This window comes from Epinephelus moara, unplaced genomic scaffold (genome assembly GCF_006386435.1).
Source record: "Epinephelus moara isolate mb unplaced genomic scaffold, YSFRI_EMoa_1.0 scaffold853, whole genome shotgun sequence".
NCBI lineage: Eukaryota > Metazoa > Chordata > Actinopteri > Perciformes > Serranidae > Epinephelus > Epinephelus moara.
In genome coordinates this window covers 1,056-12,347 of record NW_026082821.1, presented here as the reverse complement: position 1 = coordinate 12,347, position 11,292 = coordinate 1,056, and the positions used below count along the sequence as shown (strand labels likewise).

The following is an 11,292-nucleotide window of genomic DNA, read 5'->3' as shown; positions in this document are numbered from 1 at the left end:
ACTACTTAAACCTATGATGTCGCTGAGAGTGAGAAGCTCATGTTCACAGATATTGATTGAACTTCCCTAGGCCATGGAAATAACATTGGAATTCCGACTTTAGGTGATGCTTGGCTTTAATAATTATTTTGCCGGTCACTGCATGATTGACTACAGTAATTACATGTCCAAAAAAACTGCACTTCTTGCCCTAAACTTTCATTGAAACTGGACCAGTGGTCTGGCAGTACTCGCTTTTTTAAGTTGGAAATGTTGTCTTTAAATTATAGCATTCCTTTTCTATTTTAAATGCCTGACCACAAAGCAAAAATGATTCAACCCTCAGTTTTGTTTTTTTGAAATATCAGCGGTAGTATTGAATAAATTACAACTTTTTTTTCAGTGCTGGGATGCATCATTTTCTCAGCTTTTGCAAAAATCTGAGCCACAGCACCACAAATGTCACCTGAGAAAGATGGATAGACACACCTGATCCATAAAGCAGCTTACCGTGGAGTGAAGCAGTGGTGTGTGGGAGGTGCTCTGGCTGCTGAAGAAGCCGTGTTGCGGCACCAGGTACTCGTCTGCATCCACAGCATCCACCATGTCCTCCCCACTGATCAGGCTGCGGTACAGTTTAGTGTCTGTGGGACTCGGCAGGTGCATGCGGTCATCGCCCTGGAACAGAAATTTACCTAGTCAGCTTTATGTGTCCGACAGGTTACCAATGCATCTTCAAACAATATTTAATAATATATTTAATACTGTTAGATCTGAGCTGAAATGATACCTGAATGACGAGATATCGAGAAGGATCCCGGGCCATTTTTGTGAATTCAGCTATTAGTTCTCGGAAACGAGGTCGGCTGTCTGCATCAATCATCCAGCCTGCACAGACACACCAGCAGATATCATCGTGAGACAAGAGGATAACTTTAAAGGAATACTTCACTCACAATATATTTATTTGTGTATTAATCAATCGCCTTCTGTTACGGTGAATTTGTGAAGAAAACTTTTCTCATGCCTCCATGGAGAATTATAAACTGGAGAAATTTCTGGATGAATTAAAATAAAAGGGGGCCATGTTCAACAACAGCAAAACTATATCAAAACACACTAGCCCTTTTTAGACAGGAGTTGTGCAAATTAGCAGGAAAGCCCAATCAGTCTTTTTTCAGCATTGGCAGTATAAAAACAAAATCAGGGAGTGCAGCAAAATGCCGCCTACCTACTTTTGTTTATACAGAATGCGCCTTTTTCGGGGCAATGGGGGGCGTGAGCAAGTAACAAAACGTGTAGCTCAGTGTGTGACGTAAACAGTGACGTGGGAGGGAAGCCGTGGCTGGTCAGTCCTTCAGCGATTCTCTCGTAAGTCGGCCTGTTCTTCACCGTCCCCGTCATCTGACGGTTAATGGCCTCTTCGTTTGCGAGGACAAGGAGGGCGCGCAATTCCTTGTCTCCCCAGTTGCTCATCTTTACAGTGTCTGTCAGGTTTGTGTTTCCCTCTTGCTACTAGCTGCTCGCTAATTCCTGCTATCAGCTGTTTCCTGTTTATCCACCGCCAGTGGGTCGCATGTGCAGCGTCATCAACAGCTCCTCCCACAAGTCATCAACAGCCCCTCCCGTTGCGGAAAGCAGCCTCGTTCTGTTTATACTAAAAGGGTTCCTCCAATATGTCTACCCTACGAGGCGGAAAATTGGGCACCTCGGATCAACTCGCCAATCCGGCTCTGTGTGTCTAAACGCTCGCAGCTTGCCGGCAAAACGGTCCAACATTCGCAGAAAATCTGGCAGTGTAAAAGGGGCTACTGTTTACAAACTCACACACAACTCACATATATTTTTGCAAAAAGCTTACTATTTAAAACACATACGAGCAGCATGCCTGAGCAAGTGTTTGAATTCTGCTTGTACTTTTTGTTTTTGAGATGGAAGAGTTTTGGTTTTCACAAAAATGTTTGTGTTATGTAAGTACTGAGACTACGACTGAATAAATGAGAATTGGATTACATTGAAGGAGTTGTGTGAGAGTTTGTAAACAGATGTTCAATAGTTTTGCTGTTGTTACACGTGGACCCCATTCACTCCAGTTCATTAAGGATTTTCTCAGGTTTTTGATTCTACATTCATCGTGGGGGAGTGCCAGAAAAACAGTTCTCTTCTCGTATTCAATGCAACACAGAGTGAGAAATCAATACACAAATGATAATGCTGTGGGTGAAGTATCCCTTTAAGGCGAGACATGGCAGGCAAAAACATTGATTTTTCATGCTGTGGTTAACTTTGAGATTTTGGGCTAGTTTACTCCTTGAATATGTATTCTTTCAAACTGATATAAAGAAAAAGTTTCTCCTGAATTTACCAAAGAGTTAGCATTGTGCAGTGTAGGCCAATATGTTTATTAGCTGGGTTACTACAGCTGTAGGCCTTATATGCCTGTCATGTTATTAAATGATCAATTTTCATGAGCTTGAAATATACTATATTATTATTGCTAAGGGCCTGAACATTTATTCTGTTTGTGAGCAATTGTTTCCAATAGAAATGTATTAAATTCCCCAATGTAAATCTTTGAATGCTGTTTTCTCAAAATGAGTTTTTTGTCATACTCCAAGTTGAACATCTCAGCCTCTGTAGAACCTATGTACACCAAACTTTCCAGTTATACACCTAGCTATATTCTGAAGATATTCACAGAGGGATTTCTTAATAAATCATTCCTAGCCTGATTTACGTGACATTTTATTCCCAAAAATATGGCGAAATCGATTTTTTTAAAGGCTATGGACAGTATATTTTGATTTTCTAGGTAATAAAAGCAGATATGCTTAACTCCCTCTGTAATTTTTTTCCATCTTATATGTAAACAAAATGGAAAAAGTTATTTTTGATAAAGCACCTGGCTTTATCAGATGTTCAGATTTATCTTCCTAATATATGCAAATTAGTGCATATGTAATGAGATAATACCGAATTTGCATAATTAAACATTACAATTTTAAAAACTTGTAATACAATTTTTTTCATACTATTGTAAGTAATCAACTGAGGAAGTTTCAACCATCCCACCAAGCTTACATTTCACCATGATCATGTAGACGTCTATGGTACAGATTGGTGGTTGAGGCAGTCGCTCCCCTTTCTCCAGAACCCCGGCGATATCACTGGCTGGAATCCCATCGTACGGTTTGGTCCCAAATGTCATCAGCTCCCAAACTGTTACGCCTACAGAAAGGAAGACAGTGTCAGTCTGTTGAGCTGTCATTCACTTTGTTTTGCTCCCAATAAAAGGGAGGCAATGCGAGTGACAGGATGTAAGCTTCCCAAATATCACACAGTATCAAAATAGCTATGTTGACAAATTGGCTCTGCCTGCACGAGTGGGAGTTAGCAGGATGCATCTCTGTGTTGGAGGAACTGAAGAAAGGAAAAGGAGAAAAGGAAGCCCGTCACTTCTGCCAGGGTCTGCTGATGCTCTTGCCATATTGAGCGGAAGGCATGATCAAAACCCTCGGGGAAAGGAAGATTTGGAAGCTGGCCCACACATAAAGCTGTGCTGTGTGTGTGTGTGTGTGTGTGTGTGTGTGTGTGTGGAGGCATCTGTGCATATGTGTGCTCCTGGTGCTAGAAGAAATGTTTATGTGGGTTGTGGCAACAATCTCTTCTGACGTGATGTTGTCCATCCGAGACTGCTGGTGTGTAGGTGTGTGCTACCTGTGTCCTAAAAAATCACAGATGCTTCCAAGATGTTCTCCCTTCTCATTTTGTGTTTTAAAATGTTGACAGATCCAAAAACAACATCCAGCCGAGGCTTCAAAATGTCGCTCCTCTCTCTGCCTCACTTGCTGTTAAAACACTTTATTTGGCAATGAATAAATATTTCTCCAGTGAGACTCTCATCAAAACTCAAGAGTACAAAAGCCCAGCTGTTTTACATATCTGAAGTTATGCAAGGATCTGAGCTGCAGGGTTCCTGCATCGCAGCCGAGTCGCCAGAATAAAATGTTGTCATTGTACGTTTCTGCAAACCATGGACACGTTACTTTTGTACATTTCATATGTATGATGTAGTCCAGATTACATGTGTGTGAGGTGAGTTTCTCATCAGAAGGAAAAGGGGAAGGTGTATGGCGTGACACCTCAGTGAGACCTCTGCCAAGCAGCTGACAGCAGCAGACCGCTGTTCAAGACCAACAGAAGCAGGCGTTTCATTACGACAATTCCCACCATTTCCTGCCGTGCCTGTGACGTCCAAACTGGGTATTTTAAGCCAAAACACGCTGTTTTCCCAAAACTTACCAAGTGGTTTTTGTGCCTAAACCTAACCACACACTGACCACAGTGTTGTCACAGCGTAAAATGAAAAACTGAAGCATCAAGAAACGTTAAGTTTCAATATATCAGCTGCATATGAAACATAAAAATGTAACATATCTGTGGTTTGCAGAAATGCGCAATGCCAGCATTTCCAGTGTGCCACACTGGGTTAAGAGCAGAGCATGCATTCACAACATAAAGCACAAAGACTTACCATAACTCCACACGTCACTCTGGTGTGTGTACGTTCTGTTCAGGATAGATTCAAGAGCCATCCATTTTATTGGCACCTGTGGAACAAAACAGCAGTAATGTAATCATCTCCAAATGTTACAGCAACTTTCAAATATACCTGTAATTTTACACTCCACATGATATATGTTTGAATATATCTGGACAATAAGCTTGACTGGAACACAGAAGATATTTTCTTGTGATGAATACAGCACCGTGCTTCATCAGACGGTTTTTGCTGGCAAGATTTTACATGCCTATGTTTGCTGAGGGTGTTTTGCAAGAGGGAGGAAGAGAAGGTTAATTAGCTCACTGAAACAGCAGCCTCATCTGTATACTTGCCAATGGATTCTGAACAGCAATGTCTATAATAGTCTGTTAAAAGCAGTAATAACTTAATTTGTACCTTGATATCATCTAGTCAAATTTGGCACTTTGTTAAATTAAAGTCCCTCACTCTCTTTGCCACATGCAGAATATAATGTAACTGCACTGTCATCTAGTGGTGCACATTTGCATTAGTCAAGCATACAGAAAACCACAAGCTCATGTAAATGTTTCTGGTGCATTCATTTTAAAGAGCTGGACATCTGCCCCTCTGTCGAGGACAAGGAATAAAATCTCTGGATGGAAAATGATCATTGTATTAAATCATCAGTCAAAACTATTATGCCATCAGTTTGGGAAAAATATACTACGGATGTAACGAGGTTCTGACATCATAAAGAGGTAACACGCCAATGACAAGTATATTCTACCATAGTATGGGATTTATGACAAAGTTAAAGGGACAGTTCACCCCAAAATACAAAACAGATATTTTTCCTTTTACTTGTAGTGCTGCTTATCAGTCTAGATAGTTTTGGTGTGAGTTGCAGAGTGTTGGAGATATCAGCCGTAGAGATGTCTGCCTTCCCTCAAATATAATGGAACTAGATGGCACTCGGCTTGTGGTGGTCAAAGCGCCAAAAAATGCATTTGAATTCAATTACTCAAGATGGTTGAGCTTATGACGGTGCAAGATGTAACAATTAGTGGCGTCCTCCTTGTCTGAGACGTTAGCTAGCTCAGGTGAGCTACCATAAGCCTCTCATCCATGAGTGGATGCACGTTTCTGTCTGCACGGTGATACGGTTGGCAGATGTAGTTTGGTAGAAGGAAAATAGTTTCTACATGAAACTGGTTTCAATTTCAAGGACTGTGGATTATCTTGAGTAACCGGGTTATGATTTCTGGAAAGAGACATTGCTGTTGAATTTTTCAAATGTATTTTTTGGCGCTTTGAGCACCACAAGCTGAGTGCCATCTAGTTCCATTATATTTGAGAGAAGGCAGACAACTCTATAGTGACACCAGAACAATCTAGACTGATAAACAGCACTACAGTTAAGAGGAAAAACATGCAATATTGATTTTGTCCCTTTAAGAAAAAGAATACAAATGCTTACAAGTATCATATTGTGGAAAATATTACATTACTGTGTATTAAAGAAAGAGTAAAGGTCACCCTGCGAGTAAACACGAGCGCTACACATTTTTCTGTGAGGAAAATAGTGCTTTCAGCTGCACAAAGAAACGTTGATAAGAGACGGGACTTATCTGATTTGTCATTTTTCTTCTCTCTGACAGAACTATTTATACTCATTACATAAGATAGAATCTGGAGCAAAGCTACAAATGCAAAATCTTTCCAAACATGGAGCAAATTCATTCATCTACAGGAAGTCGTTTGTCTAACAACACTCAAGTTGTAACAAGCTATAAATGCACAAGTGAGGCTGCTCTTAGGCCTATTTGTGTGCAGCAACAACTGATGGCTGTGAAACTAAAGACTGAATTTAATTTGTAGGGCGGAAAAAAATTCTTTTAACTTATTTTATCTTTCTGAAACATTCATAAAAGACAGACCGGGACCTGCTGTCTGTAGACTACTTTAATCTCCAACCCACCTTTCCTCCATCGGCGTGGTACTCTTTCTCATCTGCATTGAGGAGTTTTGCCAGACCAAAGTCAGTGATCTTGACATGTTGAGGAGTCTTCACCAGGACGTTTCTCGCTGCCAAGTCACGGTGCACTAAGTGGCGCTCCTCCAGGTAGTTCATACCCTTTTGTCAAACAAACAATGAAGAACAAGTTATTACATAAGTGCAGTGCTCTTTCTCACAAGCTGTCTGATATGGCTGGATTCTGCGGTGTCAGAACACGGAACCGCCGCTTGATCAGACACGATCAAAGATCTAAAAATGCTTTCATGCTACACTTGTCATCATGGCCTATTTCCCAGAGTCAAAACTAAACGTGGTGAAACTGCCTTTAGCTTCTATGCCGCTCAAATGTGGAACAAAGTGCAACAACAGCTGAGACTTGAAACAATAGACTACTGCAGGGATGAGTCCTAAAATGTGGAAACAAATGAGCATTTTGTACATCTTGTCAATTTGGTTAGATTCCTAAAATAAGGTCTGTGGTTGACACAAGCTTAAGAGATTTTCACATTTTGCTCCACAACATAAAATATGTCAGTAAATCCCCCACTCCTGAATTTTGAAGCTTTAACATGTCTTTAAAAAGGCAGTTGCTAACAAGTGGCTAAATGAGACTACAGAGCAACAGTACACTTTACAGCCTCACTGTGCCGGTGACGTTAAAGTCATGAGAGCAAGGTATAATTACTTTATAGCAGGAGTGTCAAACTCATTTTAGTTCAGGGGCCACATACAGCCTAACTTGATCTCAAGTGGGCCGGACCAGTAAAACCATTGCGTAATAACCTATAAACAATTTACGTACAATGTGAAAACATTCATCCATTTACAAAACAAATGACGAACAGCCCATGCCTCAGCAGCAGGGCTCCACTGATACTGTTTTAAGACAAAAGTCTGATACAGTTTATTTTGTACTGGAGCTGCTGGTTGACGATATTTTGCACAGTGTTCAATATCTTTAAATATGAACACAGACAGGATTCATTGTTATTTCAGAGTTTCTGGTCAGAGTGGAGAAGCCTCTGAGGCACCATTTTACACGAAGTATATATTAATATCTATTAACTGTTTCTCCTGAAACCTCTCAGCCTTCACAAGAGCATCAACATTTAGAGCCCGTCCCAATACCCCCCTTAGCCCTGCCCCTTGGCCCTACCCCTACATTTGCCATTCCCGCGAGGGGTAGTGGTGTCCCAATTCCTTTTTGCGTGTAGGGGTAGGGGGCATAACGAGGGGTAGTGGGTATGAAACTAGCCCTTCGGAGCGAGGGATTTCAGATGCTGACTTGCCAGCGAAGGGTAGACGTCGCCATGGCTACCACCGAGCAAGAGACGGGGGAAAAAGTTCATACATTGCTAATGTTACCGTCGTCAGGTTGCTTGTTAGCTAGCTAGCTAGCTCGCACTATCTGGCGCCTGTCATCTGTCCTGTTCTGCAAAATTGTCGGATTTTTCAGATTACGATAACACGCCAGCTAGTATAAATATGCTGCCTCGTAATGTTAGCTGGTTAGCTAGCTAGCAGAAGTCCCCTGTCATCTGTCGTTCATCAAAAGAAGCATGATGAATGCGGCAAACGCGATCGGTAGGATGAACTCAACTGGAGACTCCATTGTAGATGCCAGTTGGAAATGTAGATGGCTCGCAGCTTCCTGTTTAAAATAGTTACGTATGCGTGAACGTAACCGACGCGGTGACGTAGTGAGTGATGTCCCAATTCCTAGGGAAAGATTTCAACCCCTACCCCTTCATTTCGAGGGCCAAGGGGTAGTGGGCAAGGGGGGGTATTGGGATTGGGCCTAAGTGTGCAAAGTCATCTAGTGGGCAAAATTGGACCCTTTAGCAGGCGTGTTCTGGCCCGCAGACCATATGTTTTACACCCCTGGTTTATAGCCTAGCATTAGGTTGTACCTCTAGCAATTGCATTTCTGCTTCAAAAAATATAAAAGTGATGTTTTTGAGAAGATAATCTTGCTGAACAAAATGTGTTAGCATCATAAACTTTTGTCTCCCACAGACCTTATTTTCTGCAATACTCCAAAATCCAGTGGAAAAATAACATCATGGCTATTTGTCGAGGGAACTGGGACAATGCTAACTTCTTGGTCGGCCTACAAAGAAAGTCATCTCTGCAGCACTCTATGCCGACTACATCCTGTGTCGCTGTATGAATAAATTTGTCTAGCATAACCAGTCATGCCATTCAGCTACATTTCTCAGCAGTTATAAGCAGCACGTACTGTTCTGTCTAGCAGCTGCAAAACAACTTGATGTGATCTGCAGAAATTCTCAGTAGCCTTTGTTTTGATCACATGTCCTGTATAACTTAAAAAACAGACACACACAAACTTGAGATAAACATTATAGTTGCTGCAGGCAAACAACATTGAAACCTTAATCCAGCCCCATGCAGGTCACACCTATTGAACAGACAACACCATGTAACTTGATGCCTTTTATGAGGTTCCTTTCTTACCTTGGCTATCTGCACACACCAGTTGAGCAGGTACTGGGAGCCGATATTGTCCTTGTTCTCTTTGACATAGTCCAGCAAGCAGCCGTAGGGCATCAGCTGGGTGACGAGCTGCACTGTGGACGTCAGGCAGATGCCGAGCAGACGACACACGTGGGGGTGTTCCACGCTGGCCATCACATAAGCCTCCTATGGTGCGCGTGCACAAATACGAAAAAAAAAAAGTCATTTAATGTTTTATATTATGGTGAGGCAGTCAGATGTTACAAACAACAAGACAACACCCTTATCTAGTGTATAGAGAAAAAAAAGCTATTCTTATTAATGGTGCAAAGACAAAAATAGAACAGAACTGAACAAATACTGGTGCATGAGTCCACACTTATCCTGGAAACTGATAGCTCGAGAAACATGACATTTGTGGAAATATCCAGTGTTGGGGATAAGTTTCTTAGCAGCAGTCATACCCAGCCAAGCATATTTTATGCGGCTCAGCTGAGAGTGGAAACTCTCAGTCGTCAAAACAGAAAAGCGACTTAAAGAAAAAATGATGGGGATAATCCACACTGGCCACCAACTGCAGGCTTCCAGCAGGGAGACCCGTGCAAACAGCACTTCAAACTGAGCTTTCCTGAGTAGATTTCCTGCCGTGAGTACATTAATTGTACCCCACATGACTATTACAGTATCAACACTGTGTGGTAAAAAAACACTCAATTGTTAGGAGCTTTGTAATTTTGACAGTCTGATGAGGAAGAGGCTTTAAAGCACATTTAAAAACAAGCCTATGCCCTCAAGTCATGAAGTTCAGAGGACATGCATGTCCACCACAACTTCCAGATGTACAATGACTGAGCAACACAACCGCAAAATCACAGGATCTAACATGCACATTCAGCCGTTTGCATAATGCTTTTTGAACAGGCTGCTTCCTCAGTGCGGCTACAGGACTGCATTCCTTTCCAGAACACCTCAGCCTTGGATTACAAACCAACGCCCACGCAAAGCCCTCCAATGAATTAATCCCATTTTCTACAGCTCCATAAGAGGGTCAACAGCGTAGAACCATGACACGTTCTCCATTACAAGGAAAATAAGTAGTCATTAGTTTCAAATCAGGTTGCATGCACTATAAATTACAGGATACGTTACAGTTAACCTGACATCTGGAAAGCAATAATTGTCACTCACTTTGTGCAACGCACTGAGGTACGCCTGAGCCGTGTTAATCCAGTCAAAAATATTGTGATAGTTACTACCAAATGTGCACAGAGATTTTCAACTTTTGGTAGCAGACACTTGACTGAAGTAGTCTGGGAAATAACATGTCAAATGAATGGCTTATTTTAGTTCTGACTCAGTTTTACAGTAAACCTAGAGTCTAAAAATGTGCCACATGAATCAGTGAACCTACGTCCAAGATCTCTTTGTTTGCTTTTGGCGATGTGGCCTCCCTCAAAACCTTGATGGCGACTGGGATCTTCACATCCTCTCCCTCTGGAACCCACAGGCCCTGTGTGGACACAAGTTTGTTATTTCGCATGCTTTAATTACACCTGAATCATCGAGTGAACACAAGTGCACACATGAAAATGTATAGTACAATTATATATGCTGACATGTATGTACTGCATGAACGCAACCCTGCCTCCAAACACTTTGTTCTATTCTATATACATGAAGACCTTTAGCCTTAGTCCCCTCTAAACCCAGTGGTGGAAATAAAGTAAGTGAGTAGATTCACTCAAGTGCTTCATTTAAGTACAATTTTGAGGCACTTGTACTTCCATGTATGCCACTCTTGTACTTCATTTCAAAGAGTAATATTACTTTTTTACATCAGCAGTAATAATCATGCTGCTTATATCTTTGCATAATAATCATAACCAAATAATATCACTTATGAAAGGGATCAAATAAATACTTTTACATTTGATAGTTATGTACATTTTGCTTATATCTTTGCACTTGTGCTCCAGTAAAATTATAACGCAGGACTCTTGCTTAGCAGTTTACAGCATTGTATTGGTAGTTTGACATTGATTAATTTGTAATTTTTTTTGTTTTTGTAAATTGTACATCTCTAATAATTTTGTATCACTTCTTAGTCTGGAACTCTTGTTCAATTATTCGCTTTTATCCTTTTCTTTTATGTATGATTGTTAGTAATTAATAGGGGAGGTATCTTCATAAGCCAGTTTTGGCTTCTAACCTCTCCTACACAATGTTTTAACTTTTAATCTCTTTTTTCCTGTACTTTCTATACATGTATGTGCAAATAAACTAAACTAAACTAATT

General features: G+C 41.0%; 1 protein-coding gene across 1 annotated transcript; it reads right to left on the bottom strand.

Moving 5' to 3' along the window:
- Positions 1-413: 413 nt before the first annotated feature.
- LOC126387563 (epidermal growth factor receptor-like) lies at positions 414-10,506 on the bottom strand (the record flags this gene model as incomplete). Its single annotated transcript, XM_050040084.1, has 7 exons — positions 414-657; positions 770-867; positions 3,061-3,207; positions 4,514-4,589; positions 6,483-6,638; positions 8,997-9,182; positions 10,408-10,506. Coding segments are annotated over 7 exons (978 nt in total), but the record flags the coding sequence as incomplete, so codon positions are not given.
- Positions 10,507-11,292: the final 786 nt, after the last annotated feature.